The sequence below is a fragment of the Mesoplodon bidens genome (genome assembly GCF_964165515.1).
Source record: "Mesoplodon bidens genome assembly, chromosome: 1".
In the NCBI taxonomy this organism is placed as follows: domain Eukaryota; kingdom Metazoa; phylum Chordata; class Mammalia; order Artiodactyla; family Ziphiidae; genus Mesoplodon; species Mesoplodon bidens.
In genome coordinates, this window is record NC_138176.1 from 70,917,240 (window position 1) to 70,942,426 (window position 25,187).

The window sequence follows — 25,187 nt, forward strand, 5'->3', positions numbered from 1 at the left end:
AGAAAGTTAAGAGAAATGAAGGTTTCATCATGGGTTATATATCTATGTAAGTGGACACTTCTCAGACAGATGAACAATTCAAGATTCAGAGGATCCAAAATATAACAGAAAACAAAATCCCATAACTATAAAGGTCATCTAGAAGCACTGAATTTGAAAATAGATGAAAAAATAGATGACAGGCTTAAAAAAGGTGAGTGCATTTGAATAAAATAAAACAAATGAAAAGATTAATGATTATATGGAAAACCAAGCAAGAAATAACATCAGAAACTACAGGCACAAATGAACTCTATAAAATATTTTAGCTTTTCAAAGTATAACTCAACAACAGTATTACTGTAGCACTATTGAGTTTACAAGTGTTTCATTTCCATTTCCCCAAATAACAGCCACAATTCTTCAGATGTTATTATTAGTCTCTTCATATTACAATTGAGAAAACTGAGTATTAAAGAAGGTAGGTGACATTTTTGGGATTATACAGCTTGAAGCAGGATTGGAATCCCAGTCCCCATAACTTAAATTTTATGTTCTTTTTATAATGTTATGCTGCTCTGGAGACTGCCTGCCACATAATTGATTCAATGAAGATTCTTTTGCTTTCCTTTCTTTAGGGAACCAGTTTGATGTATTCAAATTGTGTGTTCTCATCCTGACTCTGCCACTTACTGGCTTTGCGACTTTAGGCAGTCTATCTAGTATCTCTAAGCCTTGGTGTCCTCATTTGTAAAATGGTCTGCTATCTACCTTTCAAGGTTATTGTAGAGAATACATGAGAGGACGTATGTAAAACTTTACAAGAAAGACATCTTTAAGGAAAAAAAAAAAACTATTGAGGAAAGGTCCTAATAAGAGATTCATAGATCTGATCACATGAAAGTATATGATATTTGAGTGTAAAAAATGAGCAATATAAAAAGGCACAAAAATCTAACTTCATATGTATAGATGTGTGTATACACCACCAGGTGGTTCTGATGCATTCTCAAGTTTGAGAAACACTATTCTAAGCTGATGAGGGTGTAATGAGATAGGTACTTCATATATTACAGTGGAAAAGTAAATGGATACAACTCTAGAAAGCCGTTTGGTAATGCATGTCAAAAACCTCAAAATGTTCATATTATTTGACCCCAAAATTTCACTGTTAGAAATCTGGCCTAAGGAACTGATCAGAAATTGAATTTCAGCATAATTAAAAATAGCAGAGACTAGAAATCACCTAAATATTTAACTATAAGGAAATGGTTTAAAAAAATTGTGGGGCATCCCTATGTGTGTGTGTATGTGTGAGTATGTGTGTTGTGTTTTGTGTGTGTGTGTGTGTAGATAAAGAGATATACACAGGAGAGTAACCAGAGGTAAATATGAAAACAAGGTACCTAGTTCTTTCTCTGGGTTGTGGATTACATTGACCTTCTACGTAATCAACCAGGCTGCAGGTAATTCAGGCAAAGTTATGACAAATGCATTCAAACAGATGCTTTGTTTTGGCTTTAACAATATTTTCTATATAACCCACACTATATTCTGGAGAATAGCGCAACTGAAACTCATCAGAGTTTCCTTTTCCCTCTTTGTCTTTCTATGCCCACAGCTAGTAACCACTTGTCGTAGGGATCAGTCTCCCCTTTGATTTCCCTGTTGCTAAAACTATTTCCCTATTCCAAATGACATGACTCTTTTTTGTTGTTTTTTAAAATCCTATCATTTATGAACTTAATTTTAAATTGCACAGTGTAGAAGTATAACTTTTTTAATATATGTGATATGTGTTATTCAAATAGATGTCAAAATATAGAAATGTGTCCTGTGTAATAATGCTACAGTTGTATTATAAGGGTAGTACCAGTCGCTTTGGAATCAAACCTGAGCTTAAATCCCAGTGCCACATTTTAATTTTGTGACCTTGGACGTGTTTTAGAACATGTTAAGTCCTTCTGATTTACAGTCTCTATGAAATGGAAATGGTAATACTTTTTCAAAGTTTCTTTTGTGAAAATAAGTGAGAATACTCACTTAGTGCCTTGTATAAGGCCTTACAGAGTGGCAATAACATTTATTAGTTCCTTTCCCTCCTTTTACCCATGACAGGATAATATGAGCTGGTTGTTAATTTTTGAAAATTTTTAAGAGGTGACAACAGATAGCATTTTCCACTAAAATTCAATTTGAAGAAACTTACTATAAGTGTATTTGAAATTTTTCTGTTGAATAAATGAATGGAAATAAGCCAAAATATTTAAATAGTTTACAGAGCTGTTGGCTTTAGGTAGAGGAATTGTAAATGATTTTTTCTTTCCTTTGCTTTCTGACTTTTTTTATTTCCCAATATTTTAAAATGAGCGTATAGTACTTTCATACTCAGAAACAAAACTAATTTTATTTAAAAATTATTCTCTTTAGTAATTTATTTCTTTTAATACTGACAAATGTTTACAATTAAGAAGTTAAGGGACAGATTCCAGTCTCAGTCACTATTTGGCTGCAACCTCATGAACAACTCCAAGTAAGAATCACCCGCCTGAGCCAAGTCTATCCACAGAAATGTAAGACAAATTAAAACAAAACAAAATTGTTGTTTTAAGTCATTAAATGTTGAGGTAATTTGTAACCCAGCAACTGACAACTGAAATAAAAAATATTTACAACAGCAAAAAAGAAACCAAACCATATACAAAGAAAAGAAGTTAAGGGACAGTTTGTAGAATGCTAATGGCTGGCAAACTTCCCAGGTGTTGGATAAGGGGTCACAATGCAACTTTAGTTGCATCTCTTTACTGAGTGAAAACTGTGTTCTTGGTCCTGGGGCAAAGGAGTAGATCAGAGTGCTTCAAGGAGCAGGTGTATTAGTCTGCAGCCCAGATTAGGGTGGAAGACAGACAGTGGTGAATCCTCAGAGAGAAGCAAGGCAGGCAGCACAGCCCTTTGTCCCAAGCTGAGATTGGACAGAAGACTGTCCACGATACGGGACAACCTTGCCTCAGCCCTCAAGAAAAGGGAAGCCATGGAAAAACAAATGTTTGATGAGAGCAAATGCTTATGAGAGATGAGGGATGACAGGAGTACCCGATTTATACGAGGAAGTTTGTTTACTTTTTAGCTTTGTTCTTGTTCGATGTTATATGAAATCAGAAAGTAGAACTGAATAATGTAGGTGCTGCTGAAAAGAAAAAAATTAGACCACCTGAAAGCCTTACAGCCAAGCCTCTGACAGGGCAACAAACCTAGGTGCCCATCTAGTGTCTAGAGCAGGGTTTCAAAGGGGCTCTCTCCTTTTCCTCCAAGTCCAATCCATCTCAGCACACTTTCTTGTGCCCTCAGTACCCTTGCTCACACAAGCCTCCAGGAGCCCCTTCCAATCCTTCCCTCCTCTAAAGCAAGATGATTCATACTTATACTTATCCTAACTTTATAATCACACTGTTAGAGAATGGAAGCCTCCTATCTGAATGCTATTTACCCACAAGGAAATTCTATCTCTAGTATACCTCTGCAGAGATTCCCATAAATGAATATGATTATTTATCTAATCTCAAGATTTATAACCTTCACATGTTTCCACATGGCATCTTATTAAGGTTAATTATTTTGAGCAGTTGTCTTTAGGTTTTCCAAAAGGATACATCTTCATTTAGTTTAGGTCACATACATCTAATTTCTTTATTAAACAGAATAGCACATGATCCTGTCAAGTTCAAATCTACAAAAATGTATTTTAAAATTAAAATAAATAAATGGCAATCAGCTAATTTCCATAATACATATTAAGAAAACAGATAACCTTAATGATCTTGAAACTTGGTAAGGAAAACCAAAACAATCTTATGAAAAATAGGCACAAGCTTTTGAATACACTGGCAAGTAAACATATGAAAAGATGATTAGTTTCACTCATAAAGAAATGCCAACAGATCAGCAATGAGATACATTTTTCACCCATCAGATTAGCACAATATCTGAAGGCTGAAAATAGATCAGAGAAGCAGATTCTCTCACATACTGTTGGTAAGAATGTACATTGGTACAGTCTTTTAAAAGAGCAAATTGATATTATCAAAAGTATCAGTGTGCACAGTCTTTCAAAGAGCAATCCTATTTCTAGAAATGTATCCTATAGATAAACTTGATAATATGCTATAACTTATTAAATTTTTTCTCATTTTAATATTTCTGAAATTAAGATATCAGTTTAATTGGCAGCATTCTTTTTCTTTCTTGATAGCATGTAAAATAATAATAAGACTGGATAGTGCCTTAGAGTTTACTGAATATAGTATATGTAAGGGCATTTTATTGAAGCGCTTTTTGTCTTAGCAAACTAGAAACAATCTAATGTCTGTTAGTAGGAGACGGATTAAATAGAGTATAGTACATCTATACAATGCAGTACTCTGCAGCCCTTACAAAGGATAAGGAAGGCAGCATGGAAATAGAACCATGGTATGTTTTAAGTAAGTAAATATGTTTTAAGTAAAGACCTTAAGTTCTAGATTCGTATGTAAGGGGAAAAGGATGTGCACGTGTGAACTTGTACATACATTTACAAATGTATAGAAAATAGCTTTTATGATTAAATAATTTCATTAATTTGATGTTAAGAAAGTATCTGGAAAGAAAAAATTAATCTGATCAGAAAGTGATCATGAGCAGAAGAACTTAAAATGAATTCACCTTTGCGCTGGCCCATCCCTTGCCTGCAAGGAAAGCCAGGACCAGTGTGCACAGTCCTCCTGCCCCAGGGAAACCAAAATACATGCTGCTGAACACAGCCAGCACAGACAGCCCCAAGACCAGGAATGCTCTCTTCCACACGAGCTTGTCCTAGAGGAGAGAGGTTGGTTAGCTCAATTATTTCATATAACTGATTTCTAACTATTGGTTTTTCCATATTCAGGACTTAGTAGAAAATAAAAACGTCTGTGTCTGAGCATATAAATGCATGACATAACATTTACTTTCTTTTCCTTAGTAAAATTAGAGTTAGCACATGTACAAATGTTAGGTTCCTCTCCCAGGAATACCTGTTATCCTTCTCTGCAGTTATCAAAGCAGAATTTCACAGGGCTAAATGCAACAGCAGAAAAAAGCACATAGGCTTTGGGGACAGAGAGACCAGGGATAAAATTTCAGCTTTTACACCACTGACATATGTAGTTGGCCATATGACTTAAACTCTTCAAGTCTTCTTTCCTCATTCCCTAAAGCAGTTACATCACAGGGATTCTGTGAAGGCTAAAGATATGATATCTCTATTATTTTTAGGTTCTCTGTTCACTCTTTAATTTGATACTCTCCTGGTTTTTCTTTCTAAATCCTTGAATACCAAGAAGCTTTAAGAGGCTGTAGACAGAGTAGTTTTTCGTTGTTGATTTTTTTTCAACTTTTTGTTTTATATTGGAGTATAGCTGATTAACAATGTTGTGATAGTTACAGGTGCACAGCAAAGCGACTCAGCCATACATAGACATGTATCCATTCTCCCCCAAACTCTCTTCCCATCCAGGCTGCCACATAACACTGAGCAGAGTTCCCTGTGCTACACAGTAGGTCCTTGTTGTTGATTTTTAAAGTCTCAGAAATGTGTACCTCTTTCCTTTCACTTTTCCCTGTTTGGCCTTTTAAACTTCTTGATTGCTTTAGAAGGCAGGCAGGCTTTTTAGAAGTGCTTGGCTTGGAGGCGTGCAGGCTCTGGCGGTGGGTTACCTGAGTTCATTCCCAGCTCCACTGCTTTCTAGCTATGTGACTTTGTTTAAATCATTTCTCCCTAAGCCTCAATTTCCTCATCAGTAAAATGCTCATATTAACAGTACTCTTTTCATGAGTTATTGTGTGGAGTGCACTAGATCAGCACTTTCCAACAGAACATTCAGTGACGACAGAAATTTCTGTATCTGCATTGTCTACAGTAGCGTTCTATATCTGCGATGGCCACATGTAGCTAGTGGCTGCTATGTTGAACTAGTGGCACTTTATTGTACATACCATATCATTTTATACACGGTGAACAACAAAATGTAAGCTATCATTTTTCTCTTTACTTTTCTGTTTAATTAGAAAATCCTATAACTTTCTATTATGCATTCATAAAATCTACAATCTACAATTGACGCTTTTTGCGCACAGTAAAAATTCAAACCAACATACATTCAAGTAATGTTAATATTAATGTTCTTACATACAGTTCTACTTTAGTTAAGTTTCTAATTCCATTCAAAATGCTCTGAAATCTCAAAATAATGCCAGTTCTTCTAGGAAAAAAAAAGACTTTTATATGTTTATCTAAGAGACGAGGGGGGTAAAAGAAAACAAACAAAACCTTTGTTTATTAAGAAATCACTGTGTACAGTAAAGGACTTTGATATCTTTGGTGAGAAATGTTGAACTATATGATATGAGATGATAAGGTCTGTCTATTTGATAGTATTAGAATCTAAGGTATTTTGGGACTTCCCTGGAGGTCCAGTGCTTAAGACTTTGCCTTCCAATGCCTGGGATGTGGGTTCAATCCCTGGTCGGGCAGCTAAGATCCCACATGCCTCGTGGCCAAAAAACATAAAACAGAAGCAATATTGTAACAAATTCAATAAAGACTTAAAAAAAATGGTCCACATAAAAAAAATCTTTAAAAAAAAGAAAAAAAGAATCTAAGGAATTTTGATACTAAAAAAAGAGGCCCCCAAAGCCATTTTATTTTATTTATTTATTTATTTATTTATTTTATTCTTATTTTTTTATGATTTACTCATTGTTAATTGTTCGTATCAGTTTTTTTGTTTTTTGTTTTGTTTGTTTGTTTGTTTTGTGGTACACGGGCCTCTCACTGTTGTGGCCTCTCCCGTTGCAGAGCACAGGCTCTGGATGCGCAGGCTCAGCAGCCATGGCTCACGGGCCCAGCCGCTCCGCGGCATGTGGGATCTTCCCGGACCGGGGCACGAACCCGTGTCCCCTGCATCGGCAGGCGGACTCTCAACCACTGCGCCACCAGGGAAGCCCCCAAAGCCATTTTATATCTTGATTTAGTTGAGTATTATGAGTAATAATAAAATGAAAATAAATAAAAATATTAAAATTAAGATAAATAAAAAGACATATTGTATAATTTTAGAATTGATGTTATTTGTTTTACAGTGAAGTTTGAAGTATACAGAATATAAATTAGAGAAAAAAATTCCAGGACTGCATTAAAAATCTTATACATCCAGCCCTCTTCATAAATCTCAGGGACAGCACTAATATGGCAATGAGCAGTTTTAAAATGGGGGGCCATTTTCTAAATCACGTAATTCACATCAGCTTTCAGGGGAGTGTTCTAGAATGCTCCTCCAATGACATGTTAGAGCACGACTTACCCACAGATTATTTATTTTACCTGGTCACTGCTTGGAAAATACTGAATAAAAAATCCAAGAAGCAATCCAGTTGCCATACCAACTACCACCTCCAAAACTCCTTTGAGGACATTAAAAACTGTGGAGCCTTAAAAAAAACATAAAAAGAAAAAATTGAGACAGAATTCTAAATCCATAAATGCACAGACGTTAATCATTAACATAAAGAGTCTAATTATATAGAAGGAAAAATGTACAGATCTTTCCTGATTTCCATATTCTTAAAATGTCTAATAAAATGTGCCTACATTAAGAAAGGTATGCATATTATTGGAGATAAATTTAAAAATAGGCATAAGCTATGATTTGTATACTTTTTTCTATGTTTACTTCAGTATAAATTTACATAATTTATTATTTACTAAGAAAATATGAAAGATAAAATTCATAAATCAGGTCTAATTTGTTCTACTGTATTATATGCATAGGCTGGGTGAGCAGACAGATCTAGTATTCAACCTGCCATTTAAGAGCCTGATTTTTTAATAATAAATGCATATTGATTTTAGTAGCTCAAATATATACAGAATACAGCAACTTAAGAATTTGGCAATAAAAGTAAAATCTTTTCTTACTACAATGAATGTAGGGGACTTACTCCTTCTCAAATGTTATTTCTAAGATTAAATCTGAAAATAAATTATTTTTGAAATTGCTCTTGGAAGAGACTTTATTTGTTGCTTAGCTTCTTTGAAATATCACAATATAGAGGTAAGTAAACTATATTTTCCCCCATAGCAAACAGGATTTAGGAAACTTTAATTTAAAAAAATCTTTGCTAGCACATTGTGCAGAAAATTATATTAAAATTGCTCAATATATAAAGCCTTCCTCACAAACTGTTTTAAGAAAATATGTACTAACCAGTTATGTGGTTTCTTGTTATTATAATTTCGGGTACAGCATATGCTACCCCCAAGGTATGCCACTTTGGCATAAGGATTATTTTGAGCTGAAGGCAATTGAGAAGAAACATATACAAGATAAGCTCTCTGTCATCTCCCTATTTGCTTTTAAAAGAAGGACATAAATTTGTAAAGCTGTCCCTCTCCCCTCTCCATCAGGAATGACAGAAGTTAACCACTGAGGCAATGTGGAACCCTAATCAGCCCAGGGACAGCACCAGAGAAATCTACATAACAAAGTGCTGAAACCAGCCCTTATCTAAAAATAGTTTGCTCATATATCTGCCTTTCCACAATTTGTTGCCTCTAAAAGCTCAAAGTCCTTTTCCTTTGTCTTGCACTTCTCTACAAAATTATTGTTCTCCGCTAAGATGCTTTATAAGCCCCAATTCTAACCACCCCTTGAGTTACTCACCACTGCGTACTCCAGTGTGTAAGCACGACGCACGCACATGCTAGTAAACCTTTTCTCTTGTTAAGCTGTCTTTGGTCAGTCTGATTTACAGGGTCCCAGCCAATGAACCTAAGGTGGGTAGAGGGGAAATAGCTTTTCCTCCCCTACGGTTTCCACCATCTCTCTTACCTCTGTAGTAATTTTACTTAGCTAGGATAGCTCTCTGTTAGATAATGGTGGGACTGTCAAAAGCATCTAGCTGTGATAGTAGCCTATGTCTTAGCTAATACGGTAGATAATTTACTATAAATGTGTAGAAAGGAGCCAATTAGTTTCAGTCTCTGATATAGTAAGGTTGTTTAAAAAAAAAAAGACTTCTTGGGCCCTACCTCTGAAAATTCTGATTCAGTAAATCTGGCAGGGCTTGGGATCCACATTTTAAAGAAGCTCCAGGGGCTTCCCTGGTGGCGCAGTGGTTGAGAGTCCGCCTGCCGCTGCAGGGGACACGGGTTCGTGTTGAGAGTCCGCCTGCCACTGCAGGGGACACGGGTTCGTGCCCCGGTCTGGGAAGATCCCACATGCCATGGAGCAGCTGGGCCCGTGAGCCATGGCCGCTGAGCCTGTGCGTCCGGAGCCTGTTCTCCACAACGGGAGAGGCCACAACAGTGAGAGGCCCAGGTACCGCAAAAAAAAAAAAAAAAAAAAAAAAAAAGAAGCTCCAGGTAGTTCCATCCAAAAGGCCTAAGGACCACATTTAGTGGGGCGGGGCAGAGGGAATACAGCACTGCTGACTGGGAAGGGTCTGCAGGCAGTCTACAGCCGGCAGTCCTGCAGACCCTCCTCGTTGCCCTCCCTGCCCTGCTCTTCCTCATCCCCTGTGATTCTAATGCAAACTGTTGCTCTAAAGCCATGGTTTCCATTCCCAGAAGTTCTAATTTAATTGGCCTAAGGCAGTGCCTACAAGAGTATTTTAAAAAACTCCCCACGTAATTCTAGTATGCAGCTGAGGCTGAGAGCTATTGTTTAAAAGGTGTATATCAGGAAAACAGTGCAAACATACTTCTGGATAAGTAGAGCAGTGGTTTTTTTTTTTTTTATCTGCAAATAAGCACTTTATTATCAAACAGTTCAGCATCAGAACAAGGTTTCCAAAAGAGAAAAAAGTGTAGATTTGACTTAATAGGTAAGAGGGAATCCTCACTGGTTCTTGAACAAGAAGGTAACCTTATGAAAGCCATGTTTTTGATAAGATTAATTTAACCAGTGACATATGGCAGGGACTGGATGTAAGGCAACTTTGGGGCAACAGGAAGAGGCGAAGTTCTAGGTACTCAGCAGAAATCATATATAACCCCCCAAAATGGGACAATAACTACAGCAGGGTGGAGAGGCTAAAAGTACATGACTTTCTATGAAGGTGTGTTCCCACTAAATAATCTGAAGCTAAATTTAAGCTACAATTACATTTTCTTTTCTTTTTTTTTTTGCGGTACACGGGCCTCTCACGGTTGTGGCCTCTCCCGTTGCGGAGCACAGGCTCCGGACGCGCAGGCTCAGTGGCCATGGCTCACGGGCCTAGCCGCTCCGCGGCATGTGGGATCTTCCCGGACCAGGGCACGAACCCGTGTCCCCTGCATCGGCAGGCGGACTCTCAACCACTGCGCCACCAGGGAAGCCCTACAATTACATTTTGTCAATAATATGAAATTGCAAATCTTATTTCTAACTCTTGGACATGGATTAAAAAATGAACTTAAATTTATGCTGTGCCAAAGGGGAATAAAGGTACTGAATAATAGTGGGAGAGAAAAAAATGCCTTAAGTTCTTTTTCATTACTACTTAAAACATAATGCATCCATTTCAAACACTTGGTAAGTATGAAAAAGATACCCATTAAAATCATTGCTGCTATTACCCACCAAATGTTAAAACTGTTCCTATTTTAGAACAGTGCTGTTTCTCCCACTTGGCCTGCTGTCATGGTGCTCATTGAAAATCTACTCATCCCTTGTGTGAAGTCTCCAAGATTAAACTTTCCCAGAGGCTCCATGTAGAAGCTGTTTTAGTCCTTCTCTAAATCTTCTTTAAGTCCTTTGAATCTCCCCTTACTGCACTTACCAAACTGCTTGAGCAGTCTATGTCTAGAGGGTGAAGCTACTGGTCCCTTCCTAGTATGGAACTAAATCTTGGGAGGTGACTTTTTCCATTTTAATTTGCCTTAATTAATTATCAAGCAACTATGCCATGCTTGTAACACCATAATCGATGTTTCTAGAGTGCAAGAGAATAGCACGTTGTGAACGGATCCCTGTACCTGTGGAAAAGGCCATGCCCAGGCAGGTGTTGAAGCCAGTGATGGCCAGAATATCATCGAAGCTGCCAGCAGCCATGAGCAAGGTCGGGACTCCTTTTTCAACACCATAGCCTCCTTCCTGCAAAAGGAGCATTGAAGGCACCACGACAGCTGGAGATACAGCACCTAAAACAAAACTAAGCAGGCAGCGCTTTAGGCATTTATGACAGTATCTTAGTCATTATTATTATTGTTGTTGTTGAAAGTATAATAACCTCTACTCTTTTAGAGGTTACACTTTGGACAACTAAAGTCTTTCAGATGGGAGCAAAGCACCAACCCAGAAACACATACATATATGCAAGTTCTATAGAACACTTTTTTCAAAGTATGGCCATGGATAACCTGTGTTAGAACTACTTAGGCTGCCTAAAAAGTTATATTTATGGGTGGTATAGAAGACCTAACGGGCTTAGGCCCCAGGAATCTGCCTTTTTTTAAAAACAAAACATTATGGTATGAGGTTTGAAAAACATGGCCATAGACTTTTTGGATTGGAACCCAGTGACGTTAGGCCTTTTACCAAGATTGAGCATGTAAAATAAGACAACAGATTAGAAGGAAAAGGCCATAATGACATTGACAGTGACACTCATAATGGCAGCAGTAGTAACACCAGAAAGCATTTTATAGTGCTTACTACATGCCAAATACCCTTTTAAGCACTTTACATATATTAATTTAATCCTCACAATAACGCCATGAAAAAGCTACAATCATTATCTTTGTTTTGCAAATGAGTAAACTGAGGCACAGAGAGATTAAATAACTGGCCAAAGATTGCATAATGCAAAGTCATAGAGCTGGCATTTGAATCCAAGCAGTATAGCTCCAGGGTCCTAACCCTGAAAAATAAGAACTTCTTACTTGTTGCATACTCACTAGTACTAAATTCTAAGTACGTTCATATTTAGTTAATTCTCATGGCTTTAACCATTAGAAATAAGAACTGACGGTGGAAGGAAGAGACAGCAGAACCATCTAATCAAACAGTCTGGTGACAAAAGAAGGAGGAAAACACTTCTGGGTGTTGATGACTGTTGATATATTTATTATCCTTTATACCAGACTCTGAGGTGAGATCTGGCATCTCTCTCACCAGTCTGGAATCACGTATAGGTAAAAGATCATTACTTCTTCAATAGTTTAAATTATTATAATCACTGCAAAAGCTAGACATACACTATACACATATACTATAATTTGAAGTTATAATATTTAGATTATGCTGATATCGATGTTGTATTTTTTGATGTCCTTAAGAAAATGCTATTACGTTTTCTCTTGTAAGTAATCAGTGAAAACCCTAAATGTCTGTGCATATTTTCATACAATAAGGAAAAACTCTTACCCCAGCATAAATCCCCATTGCCATGGTAAACCCATGAGGAAGTGGGCAAGAAGAGCAGATGCACACGCCTCCACAAGACAAGGACCCAAGGATAATCTTACACAAACACCCTTCAACTTCTTCAGGGCCTGCAATAGAAAACTAGACATACTAAAATAATTCTCTAAAGACATTCAGAGATTATGACATTAAATGCTTTTGCTTCAATATTCAGCCCACATCTGGATCATCACAAATCTTCCAGGAATGTTCCACTTAGAACATCTAGTGTTCCAAGTGTTTAGAGCTAGCTTATTTATTTCTCATAGCAGCCCTACGATATAGGTAATATTATGCCCATTTTGTAGATGTCCTCATCTAAAAAGGCTCAAGTTAAAGTGACTTGCCTATGATCATGCCATTGGTGAGTTGTGGAGCTAGGTTTGCACCCAGGCAGGCTGCTTCCAGAGTCTGTGCTCATAATCCCCGCGCTAGCTGATTTAACCCTCTCAGTGTTAGCTTTATTTATAATTTATGGTCCCCAAATGAGGCTTGGGTGAAAACCACTGTCCCCCAAAACATGCATTTCTAAATCAAAACATTCCAAAAATTCATTCCTAATGAAAAAAAGCATTTAAAAAAACTCATACTTGAGACTCATTCTATATAGGAGGCAGTTTCCTGAGCCAGTACAGTTAGCCCTAAACTCTTATATAGGGCTTTGCATGCCAAAAATATGATGTCTTCTCTCTCATGACCATAATTTATAACTATGGCCCATATCTCTGTCAGAGAAAAGGCGGGGGGGCTTTATTCTTGGTGCTGTCCCCACATAGTAACTCCACCTTTCTCCAAGAAAGAGTATGGGAACATCGTCTGGGGAGAGTTCTGCATGAAACAGATTCTCTTCTCTTCTTGAGAATGTCATGCACAATGCCCACTTCCACAAAATTCCTAGTCAATAAGTAGAAATTTGTACTTCATACATTTGAATCAAGCCCAAGGCCAGCGCGAACCAATATGACAGCCAGGGCTATGCTTCTCAAAGCAGAAGACCACTTGTGCTTGATCTGTATGTTATCACTGATGACAGGGATATTTCTGATGAGAAACCCAGCAAGCAGCATGCCTAGAATGGAAAAATCAAACAACTCTTTAGTTAGTTTTCAAATACAGGCGATAGGTTTTGGCACTTTAGCTGTGAAGAGACTACCCTATAATCTTAGGAAATACTTCCTTTTTTGCTTATTCGTTAGGTGAAATTAGGTTAAGCTTTTAATTAAAATAATATAATAAATTAGAGGAGCTAAGACAAGGCTTTAATATGAAGATAAAAACAACAGATTAGAGTAATTAATAATTCCTAAATAACTGAACCTGAAAGGGAGAAACAGGATGCAGTATTTGGATAGAAAGTGTGATCAAATTCTAAATGTAAAATGTTTTAATAGAATGTCCAGGGACTTCCCTGGTGGTGCAGTGGTTAAGAATCTGCCTCGCAATGCAGGGGATGTGGGTTCGATCCCTAGTTGGAGAACTAAGATCCCACATGCCACAGGGCAACTAAGTCCACGTGCCGCAACTACTGAGCTCACGTGCTCTGCAGCCCGCGCACCACAATGAAGATCCCGCGTGCCACAACTAAGACCCAATGCAGCCAAAAATAAATAAATAAAATAAATATTAAAAAAATACAATGTCCAATTTAGTCATCCCTTTGTGTGCAACTAGCAAAGAGCTCCTGACATTATTGGCTATGTCAGATTACCTGAAATGTCAATAAATACCTATATGGATTCCATTTTACCTTCAAACAGGATAATTTAAGAAAAAAAAAAAACCCCACATAACCTGCTCTGCAAAGGCTTAAGGTGAGTTATGATGAAATGGACATTGCTCTGTCATGTCAGCTGGTGACTCTTTTTTCATTCAGCCATTCAACATTCACCAAATGCCTTCAGTATTTTAGATGCTATAATAGGCACTAGAGATATAATAATGGACAAAAACTGGGTACTACACCTCAACAAGCTTTCAGCCTCTAGGGGAGCAAGACAAATTGACAATCTGAATTTTATGGAAGCATGAGGAGGCATTGTATGAGTTGAGACGGGAGGGGTGAGTCAGAGGGGTGCAAAGAAGGAGAAAAGGGGTAAAGAGGCCGGGGAGTTGAAAAGGTTCTGAAAGAGAAAGCAGTTTCTTCCAAGGTATGAAAAAGAAGTGTGACATTCTAGGAACTGCAAGTAGTTGAGTGTGACTGAGGAAACTGAGTAGTTTGTGAGGGAATCCTGTCCTCAATGATAATACCACATGCCCATGCAAAGGGAAGGACTTCTCCGGCAGGTACTGTGAGGCTTCTACCCTCCGTTCTCCAGCACTATCCTCTTCTCACCATGTCCTTATAAGCACCACCCCGTTATATGACCGGACAAATTTACTAGTGTTGGGATGTTTTGAATTAAGCTATGAGAATAGAAAAGAATTACCTGTGTGGCTTTTTGTGACTTGCTCCAGACACCATTAGGTAAAGGAGCATCACTCCCAGGCATCTTTCATCACTGCCATTTAATCTGGAAGAAGGTCTCTAAATTCTGAATTCTGCAGTTATGGTCTTTCTAGAATTTGTGAAAATATAAACTAGCCTACAATAACTATTTTTAAAAGAATAATGAGAAGAATAATATATGCTTATGGTAAAATTAAAAATTACTGACAAGTGTAAAGTGACAAGTATATGCCCAACCCCAAGGGCAACTTTTTTTTTTTTTTTTTTTTTGCGGTACGCAGACCTCTCACTGTTGTGGCCTCTCCCATTGCAGAGCACAGGTTCCGGACGCGCAGGCTCAGTGGCCATGGCTCATGGGCCCAGCTGCTCTGCAGCATGTGGGATCTTCCCGGACCGGGGCACGAACCCATGTGCCCTGCATGGGCAAGCGGACTCTCAACCACTGAGCCACCAGGGAAGCCCCCAAGGGCAACTTTTGATCTTCATTCCCCAAAGGTTTTCATTGTTAAGGATTATTTGTGCCCTTCCAGAAAGTTTCTATACCTATTTAAGCATGCCTGTGTGTGTGTGCTTTTGTGTTTGGTGTGTGTGTGTGTGTGTGTATGTGCTGGACACAAATGAAAGCATGTTTATATACCATTGGATAATATTTCCCCATTTAAAAATATAGCCTGGATATATTCCCATTGATATATATATCTGCCTTATTTTATAATAGTTGCAATAGTATCTCATTGTTTGGAAGTACCATAATTTTGGAACCAATTAATGGACTTTAAGATTTTTCATTACAAACAGTGCTGAAATGAGCACAGTTCATACATCAAGTATTTATTAAGTGCCTACTACATGCCAGACCCTTATGATACCCTGCTAATACAGATAGCAGCTAGACCAACATGGTCCTTGTCCATATGGAGCTTACATGTTTGTAGGTTTGTGTAAGTATATCCACAGGATAATCCCTACCAGTGGAAGAGTTAAGCCCTAGGGTACAGGCATATTTCATTTTCATAGATATTGATGAATTACCAAGCCCAAAATGCTGCACTAACCTTATATTTTATTAATACGTCAATAGTTCCTTACTGAAACTTAAAATGTGGATCTAAACCAGTCCTAAATTAATTATAGCATCTAACTACCTGGAATCAAAAAGATTAATAATCTAACAAGAATTCAAAAATATGTTAAGAGGGCTTTTTTTTTTGGAGTTTTAGGGGGGGAAGGGAGCATTTTTTTTGTTCCCCAAATGAATGTGAAAATTTCCCTGGGAACCAGTTTCCTTTGCCAATGGTCTGGGTTGCTCTGGCCACCTGATATGGACTTGGCAGGCATCTTCTTGCCTCTGAGCCCACGCTGGCCTCTCCCTCTCACGTAGGTTGTGGAGGAAAGAACACCTCCTTTGATATAGGACTATTCTTCTTTTTCTCTTAATTTGTATTATGGAAATTTTTTTCAATTATAATGTGCTTCAAAAACACTTGGGAGTAGATGAAATAAGATTGGTCATGTATTGATAAATTTTGCATATTTAAAAAGATTCCCATAACACAAATTAAGAGAAAAAAGAATAATACCCCTCTATTAGGAAAGGTGTTCTTCTCCCCACAATGAAAGGAGAAGACCACGTGGGCTCAGAGGCAAGAAGGGAACATCCAAATCAAAATCAGGTGGCCGCATCAGCTCAGACCATGAGCAAAGGAAAGTGTTCCAGGGCAATTGTTTTCACGTTTACTTTGGGAATAAAAAATTCTCCTTCATCCTCTATCTCTAGCAATTATTTCAATGAGCTTATGAAAATATAGAACAGGCAATCATCGCACATATTCTGTCTTAACAGGTCTTTATGGGTTCAGATAATGTTTCGGTTTTAGTTACTGGCCCTACTACAATAAAAAGTGGTCAACTTTTTTCTATCACAAGTGCAACACTACAAAAACGGGATGCTAAGATATATAACGTATGTGATCTTTCAGAATAATTTCAGTTACCCCAGGAGATTTCATGAGATCTCAAAGCCCAAGTCTGTACCACTTGGCAATGTGGTATACTTAGTTTGTTGTAATAATAAGCATAGAATGGAAAAAAAAAGGATGAGGTATAAAGGGTAATTTTCATGAAGTCTAGAACAGCAGTTTCAACTTAGGTTGCATATTAGAATCACTTGGGGAACTTTTAAACATTCTGGTGCCCAGGACATATGCCACATCAATTAATTCAGAATCTCTGGGCATCAGCTTTTAAAAGACTTCATGAGGTGATTCCTATGCACAACCATGTTTGAAAACTTATGATTAGCTTATTAAAAATGCAGAATCTCAGGTCCCACCCCCAGATCTGTTTAATTAGAATCTGCATTTTAACAAGGTCCCAAGGTCATTTTTCTGCATGATGAAGTTTGACAAGCACTGATTTAGATGCATGAGTCAGCAAACATTTTCTGTCAAGGGTCAGATAAGAGATATTTTAGCCTTTGTGGGCCACAGGGTCTCTTTCACAACTTCTCAACTCTGCCATTGTAGTGTGAAAGCAGCCACAGACAATATGTGAATGAATGAGCATGGGTGTGTTCCAATAATATCTTATTTACAAAAGAGGTGGATTGCCAACCCTTTATCACAGCATACAGGCATATTTAGAAACAACTCATTTTAACAATAATTCAATTCATAACTTTAGAGAACAAAAAGCATTCATGATAAATAATATGAATTAAGCAAAATAACTTTATTTTTACCTAAAATTGAAAAGTATATTGAGAAATAGTACATGGTCAAATGTAAATAACTCTACTTCTTTTTATACTTAGCTTCAACTGCTGACCACAAATTCAAAAGCAAGTAATTTTGGTCTTTGTTAGCCAATATTGATTGTCCTCACTAACATAAAATAACAGGAAAATTTTTACTCAGGAATTGTGTGCAAATATATATGTGTGGAAGATATGTGATTTTTAAATAAAACTTAGTGACTTATAAATCTGTTAGAAATGGACACAAAATGCCTTTTGTGGTATAATGAAAGTGGTAAATTAAAATTTTGTAATATGGAATTCTTTGAAGAAACATTAAAGATATAATGTCCAGTGTTAAGACTAATTTTCATGTGTTTCATGTTTGGACAGTTCTCATGGCCTCTGGAAGAATATTTTTGGTTAAGTTATTTCAATAAGCATGATAATACAATACTGTCAATGGTGTGCTGGTAAATGCTTAATAAGTAGCTGGCCAAAAAAGTGTGTGTGTATTTATATTTATATATTTACATATTTATTATAAATTTTACTGATATAAAGGATGTGCAGAATACAGTTTATAAATATGCAACAGTCATCACTGTAAATTCTATAGAGCCAATTGATTCTCATAGAATGTTTTCATTGTTTTTCAGTGTTGAACTCCATATCCATAACCAACTATGGTTGCAGTTCAACAATGAATTGACAAAATCAGATTACAAATAAATGCTTGACTACTATCTGGCTTAGCAAAGAAGCCATTCACATTATGACGAGCAAGTATAGTGTCACCATGAATATCGGTTGATAATTTTGTTTATGTTAATGAGTAAGATGAAAATGAACCAATGAAAATGCATGTTGGAACTTCACTTGTTTGTCAGTGATGTGAATGACTAACAATATAGTAAGCCCTGATTTGTAGCACTTGCTGAGTTCTGTCTTAAAGATACTTCCACCATGGCTGATGTTAAGCTACCAACATGGTGTCAAAGAATGTGGATTTAGGAAGAGGGCATGAGAGGCACACCATTATATATTATTTCCATAGTATGACTTAAATATGACTTACTCTGAAGAAAACAGGATGTGTTTAGCACTTACCCAGAAGGGGAGGCAGTGGAGGTAATGTAGGTAACTTAATGAGCCCCAAAAGTTTACCTCCAAAGATGGCACAATAGAATAGGATTATAATTCCAAACAGGTTTCCTCCAGGAAGACATTCAGGGCCGGTAATTGACCAAACTACAGCCCACAGAAGAACCACCATGGTAACTGAAATAAACGAGGAAAACTAGTTTCTATCAACGAGTGGTTATCTGCAGGTAAATATAACCTAAACATTAAAAAAAATGAAGACACATACAAATATTTATAATCACGTGTAAGTTTTAAAGAACATCAGTAATATAAAAAACTGGGTAATTTCCAAGCACCTTAAAAAGTAGGATATTACCACAGTGCCTTTGAATCCACCTGTGTGCTCTTTCTAAGCCCATCACCCATCTGCTTTCACACTGCCAGAAGAAACTACTATCTTGGATTTTTTTTAACTATTCCCTTATTTTTCCTTATAATTTTTTTTTTTTTTGCGGTATGCGGGCCTCTCACTGTTGTGGCCTCTCCCGTTGCGGAGCACAGGCTCCGGACGCGCAGGCTCAGCGGCCATGGCTCACGGGCCCCGCCGCTCCACGGCATGTGGGATCTTCCCAGACCGGGACATGAACCCGTGTCCCCTGCATCGGCAGGCGGATTCTCAACCACTGCGCCACCAGGGAAGCCCTCCTTATAATTTTACCATAAATATTCATTAGTTAATAAAAAGAGAAAGAGTCACTATCTATATCCTCTTCTCAGAAACATGAGAACACTTTAACAATCACACTCCAGTATTTTAGTTCTGCCTTCAATTAAGCATTATTGTTTATTGTTTAACTATTGCTTCTTTTCTATTGTTGACATTTGTTTAGAATTACCCACATACTTACCTTTTTTTTTGATCATCATTCATTATGGCATCTCAAACCTTTCATCTCGACAATTACTTTGTTGCCTGAAGTATTTCCTTTAGGAGAGGCATGTCTGTTAGAATGTGAAATATGTTTCCCTGTTTGAAAACCTTGTGTTCTACAAAATTGTACACTGACAATAGAAAGGCACATGGAAAAAAGAGAGTTGGGCAGACTACTCACAACTCAAAACTTGTGACCAAAGAAAGCACTAACTGAAACAACAACGATCCTAATAAAAGTACCAGCACAGTTAAATCTCCACTAATATTTGTATCTCCCATAGTCAACCTCTTCTTGGCAGACTTCAACACTGGAACTACACTTACTATTTCAAGATGCAGAATCTTGAGAGCATTTGCTCTAAACAGAGAGTAGTTCCATCAAATCCTATCCAGACTGCAGCCTTCTCCATCAATAAAATATTTTGTTGTTGTTAATGTTTTGTTTTGTTTTGTTTTTTAACTGAGGTAAGTGTTGGCAGCTTCTTCATCACATGTGGCTTCATTAGACAGCTTAATGTCGTGGAAAGTTTAAATCTTTGACGTTCCTAAGAGAACAACTAACCGCCTCAAAAGAAGGTACTTACCCAGGGTGCTCAGCTTTTTAAAAGGCTTTATCTTTAAAGTTAGTAAGTCTTTATCTTTAGTTGTAATAAAGTATATACCTGATCTTTCTTGGGGGGAGGGTTCAATTCACTTTGTACTTATCTGCTATTGCTCGATGTTAAATATTAATATGCCAGGAAAAATTATGTACAAAAATGCAAACTCCATATTACACTGACACAGTTCCCTATTTACCATCGCATCTAAACTAAATCATGGTACAGAAACACTCTGTAGCAGAGCATGCTATATTTCTCATGAAGATCTGCTGGTAGCAAATTTTTAGTTTTATTTATCTGGAATCATCTTTATTCTCATTCTTAAAAGATAGCTTATCTATGTATACAATTCTAAGTTGAGAGTTATTTTCAGTTTCTTGAAAATATTATTCCTTGGTTTTCTGCCTTTTGTTACTGTTTTGTAAGTCTAATTTCAGCTCTTTTAGGGAATCCTTTTTCTTTGGTTGGTTTTAAGATCTTTCTTTTCCTTTGGCTTTCTGCAAATTCAGTATATGTTTAGGAATGGCTTCCTTTTGGTTTGCTTAGGATTTATGCTTTTTATAAATTCTGAATTTCTTCAAATATTTTATCTCCCCCATTTTTCCTATTCTTTTTTTTTTTTTCTGGAACTATGATTAAACAGTCACACTCTCCTCTCCGCGTTGCTAACCCTAGTTTCATATTTCCCATCTTTGTCTTTGTGTATTGCATTGTACATAATCTCTTCAGATCTATTTGCTAGTTTACCAATTTTCTTTCCACTTACTCTGTTGTCTATTCACTGTTTTAAATTTCAATTACTGTACTTTATTTTTCATCTCTAGAACTTCAGTTTGGTTCTTACTAAAATCTTTTCATTTTTATAAAGAGTTGTTTTGTACTCATACTTGCTATTTCCTCTTTAGCTTCTTTATAGATACCAAAAATGTTTTATATTCTATTTTCTGATAATGGAAAATGTTGAAATGTTTCCTTGTGCATTTATTTGTGATTTTTTGTTTGTTTTCTTGCAACAGTGAGCTCTTCCTTGCAACTGTATCTCTGGGAATTTCTGGAGCCTTAGGTTGAGTCTGAGTTTTTCCAGATAGGATCTAAATTTGCTTCTACCATGTGTTTAGACGCTTACAAACTGGGACCACTTTTAGATATATTTTCAGTTTGAGTTATTTTTCTGTGAATTTGGAGCACAAATCAGAATGAGGTTACCCATTTTTAGTGGAGACTCTCCCCTCCTCCAGCTAGCACCACAGTTTAGACAGACAGGTTTAGTTACTGGGCCCCTCTGCAGGGCAGGTTTACCTCAAATCCACCATCACATTGCGTTCCAACTTTGTGTGGGTGAGGGAGAATGACTTCTCCTATGATACTTCTCCCAACCTGGGCAGCTCTAGCAAAGCCTCCTATACTCTCATGGTTCTCAGAATAAATCTCAAGTTCACTGGTATTTTGCAGAAGCCTCTGGAGAAAAGGCCAGCTTGAGTGTTTATTTCTCTCTCCTACTTACACTTTGTTTTTGGTGTCCGATGACTTCCTGTTTTCTTGACAGATAAAAGGTATATTTAAAAAGTCTTAAACTATTTTCAGATGTTTTCACTGGCATAAGTGAAAGGATTATTCATTGTGTCTCCTCTACATATTGCTAGAGATCACATCCAATGTCCCATTTTTTAAACCCTTACAGAATTGTTCCAGATTTTCTAGGCTTATGATGGTATTACAACAAAATAACAAAGGGGTCTTCAGTATTTCCCAATTGGCTATAGGGGCTGAAATTTCTAACAGGGGCTGAAATATAATGGGAAATCAGGAATTGCCAGCTACTAACTTGTATCTTATCACAGCATAAACCTAGTTTTATACTAATTCAGAAAGGTAGAATTAAGGGTTTTCCACTTCAACATTACTTTTTTAAAAAAATTGTATTTATTTTTTTATACAGTAGGTATCTATTTTATACATATTAGTGTATATATGTCAATCCCAATCTCCCAGTTCATCCCACCCCCACCCCACCCCTGCCACTTTCCCCCCTTGGTGCCCATACATTTATACTACTTTTTTAAAAAAACCTCTAACTTTCCTTTTCCCTTCTCATACTCAAAATGAAATTCTGAATACATAGTGAGTGTACATGTATAAGGTTTCTCTAAATCATGTTTAATTCAATTAATAATTTATTTCTTATCTACAATTTTGAAAAATAATATTTTCACATGTAAGATTTACTTCTTAAGAAGAATACTTTGCATGATGAATGGTCACAGGAAACAGTACAGGGAAAAAAAGCAGTCTTGTAAGCCTCAGAAACGGAAGTATAAGAAAACAAGTGAGAGGTGTTTATGTATCGTGAGTCCCCATTTCTCAGGCAGCTTTAAGGACAATGATTATAGAATTTTATAAAACTAGTCTCCAAATCACATCATTGTTTTATACCCCTTTCCTTAATGCAATCCATATCCACTGTAGTGTACATGTTTTAACGAGAAGTGTGCCATAACTTGAACGGTGAAAGTTTAAAAAAAATAAAAAGAACAGAAAAGGTATTAAATTATCTGTTGCCTTCTCAACTAGTGTATATTCTAGAACCTGGTTTTCTCTACATGTTTTAAGTAAAGTTTGAGATTTTTTTCTCATGCTGGTTTAGAAACTTACCTAATTTCATTCAAAACATATCTAGAGCCTGAAGTATAATGTAACGTATCATACTTGGCTTCCATTGTCCCAGTGGCGAATGATAAAAATGTTTTTCAGAGCTCACAAATGAATTATATGTATAAAGAAGTGAGCCTGATTTTTCAGTAAATATAACTTCTAGATCAAACATGTTACATTCTTCAACATATTTACTGGGGGAGGCCATATATTTAATGATGCTGTCATTCCTCAACACAATTTTTGAAACTGTCTTTAAATTTGCCTTTATAGAGAAGTTTCAACCCCCTTCTCCTTTTTCTTACTGTATTACACATCCTCCAATATACATGCACACACACACTTCCTTTTTGAACAAAAACAACATTACTGAAATTGAACGTCCATTTATTCATCAAATTGATATCAGAATAATGTTGGGATGCCTCCAAAGACCAAATCCATTCCTAAAAGACAAATATATCCCAACCCTAACACATCAAAATAGTGCAGAGATAAATTCCCTCTCCTTAACCCCCCAATTTTAAGTAATAGCAGCAATAAGTTGAATTGGAAACCAGGATCTTTACTTACAAAATGATGGATTTGTTTGGAAGTATAAATTGAGCTGTGTTTGCTCAAACATTAGTGGCATGACTTAACAGTAATAACAACCAACATTTATTTGGTGCTTTTCTGTTTATAAGTAATTTCTCAGTCATTTTTCTCATTGGAGGGCTAACGTAATCCTATGAAATTACTCAGATACAGAAAAGGAAAATGCCCTTGACCTCTGCTCTCTCCCTCTTCCTGCTAGCGGGAATGGTGGTGACAACACTGCTCTTGGTAGCCCTGAGTTGAAAATGGTGGAGCCCTGTCAGCCTGGGACCCTGAATGACTATGGAGCAGAGCTACATACTGTTATGAATTGTTCACCTTGTAGTTTTTATGTGAGAGAGAAGTAAACGTCTTTTTGTCCTTTAAACCATATTACTTAGGAATCTCTCATTATAATAACTTCATCTTTTACCCTCTTGTTCTGAATTCATCCTTATCATTTACATACCATTTGTTATTACTCTATCCAGTAAACCACGTGGAGGGCAAGCAAATGTCTGTCTTAGTCTTTGCAAATGATTTGGTTCAGTTGGTGTTTCTTGCATTTTTTCATTGCTATTCAGTAGGTTACTTCCTTCTGTTGGTTCATTTCCATCTGTACCTCTGGGGTTCATAACTGTTTCCTCCTGTGTTTAAAGCAATTAAAAAATCCTTAAAACTATATATTTGCTGTACATTTTTATAGTTACTGAGCCATCACATCACAAATCAAATTTCTGTTGCTAGAATCAAGGCTAACACTTTACAGAGGAAAAGCACAGCTTTATTACTAGCTAATTGGAGAATGCTCAGAATAAGAATGAACTATGTGAGGAGTATTTACCATTGAGTCACTATTTGTAGCATTATAAATGCTTGAGTCACATAAAATTTCATTATGATTTTCAATACTGGGTTTAAAAATTAGCCTATTTAAAATATGATTCAAGGCCATAGTTGGTAAATATGTCAGAGTGATTCAGAAAGAGATAATCATCTGTGGCAAAAACAAATTCACATTCATTCATTTACTTTAATTTAAGCAATAAAGAGGGAAGAAACCAGAATCATTCTAGGGCTTAGGCTGGGAACACAAAGCACTTCACAGGCTCTCCATGTAGGGCCAGCTGCTAATGACTATCTAGGAAAACTGGCAGTCATACCTACTACACCAGTTTGGGGATTTAAGAATGGGGAGAATTGTTAATTGAGTGATAGAGAATGAAGAGAACACAATTCTGTCATATATTTGGAGATGTAGTCCCCTCCTTAAGGAAATGGTTGGGATGTTCTACATTTGATCATACCTGTATTACTTGACACCTGGAGGCTGTGTGATTCACCTCTGTGGATGGTTCTGAATCTTCATGCTTAATTGTTTTATCTTGATTCTCCATGATTTATAATTAAGAATATGATAGAGGGAAGAACAGGATCTGTTTTGAAGGAGAAAGAGTATAGATATAGAACAGCAATTTGAGATTTAAATGAATGAATTGTACTTATTTTTCCCCTTAGTGGCTAAAATATTTTAAATTAGACTGTTCTTAATTTTCAATTGTTAATCTTTTCTTTGATTACAATATATAATCCTAATTCTTACCTACCTTTTTACCTTTCTTGAAAAAGCCCTCGTTTACCATATTTTTATATGATTTCCTTCCCACCCTGTTTTCTGAGTTATACTGCAAATAATCCCAGCAATATTACTGTTAAATTG

At 36.7% G+C, this 25,187-nt stretch overlaps 1 protein-coding gene across 6 annotated transcripts in view; it reads right to left on the reverse strand.

Moving 5' to 3' along the window:
• SLC9B2 (solute carrier family 9 member B2) overlaps positions 1 to 25,187 on the reverse strand; it is a 47,835-nt gene that overhangs the window by 9,931 nt on the left and 12,717 nt on the right. For all 6 annotated transcript variants that reach the window (XM_081240599.1, XM_081240600.1, XM_081240595.1 and 3 more), the window contains exons 3-10: positions 24,775 to 24,903; positions 23,937 to 24,114; positions 18,728 to 18,898; positions 13,364 to 13,506; positions 12,399 to 12,526; positions 11,009 to 11,184; positions 7,376 to 7,482; positions 4,678 to 4,827 (exon numbers count right to left, since the gene is read on the reverse strand). In XM_081240599.1, coding sequence (XP_081096725.1) covers positions 4,678 to 4,827; positions 7,376 to 7,482; positions 11,009 to 11,184; positions 12,399 to 12,526; positions 13,364 to 13,506; positions 18,728 to 18,898; positions 23,937 to 24,114; positions 24,775 to 24,864 — 1,143 coding nt within the window. In that variant the 5' untranslated portion in view covers positions 24,865 to 24,903. The remainder of the gene's footprint in view (positions 1 to 4,677; positions 4,828 to 7,375; positions 7,483 to 11,008; positions 11,185 to 12,398; positions 12,527 to 13,363; positions 13,507 to 18,727; positions 18,899 to 23,936; positions 24,115 to 24,774; positions 24,904 to 25,187) is intronic.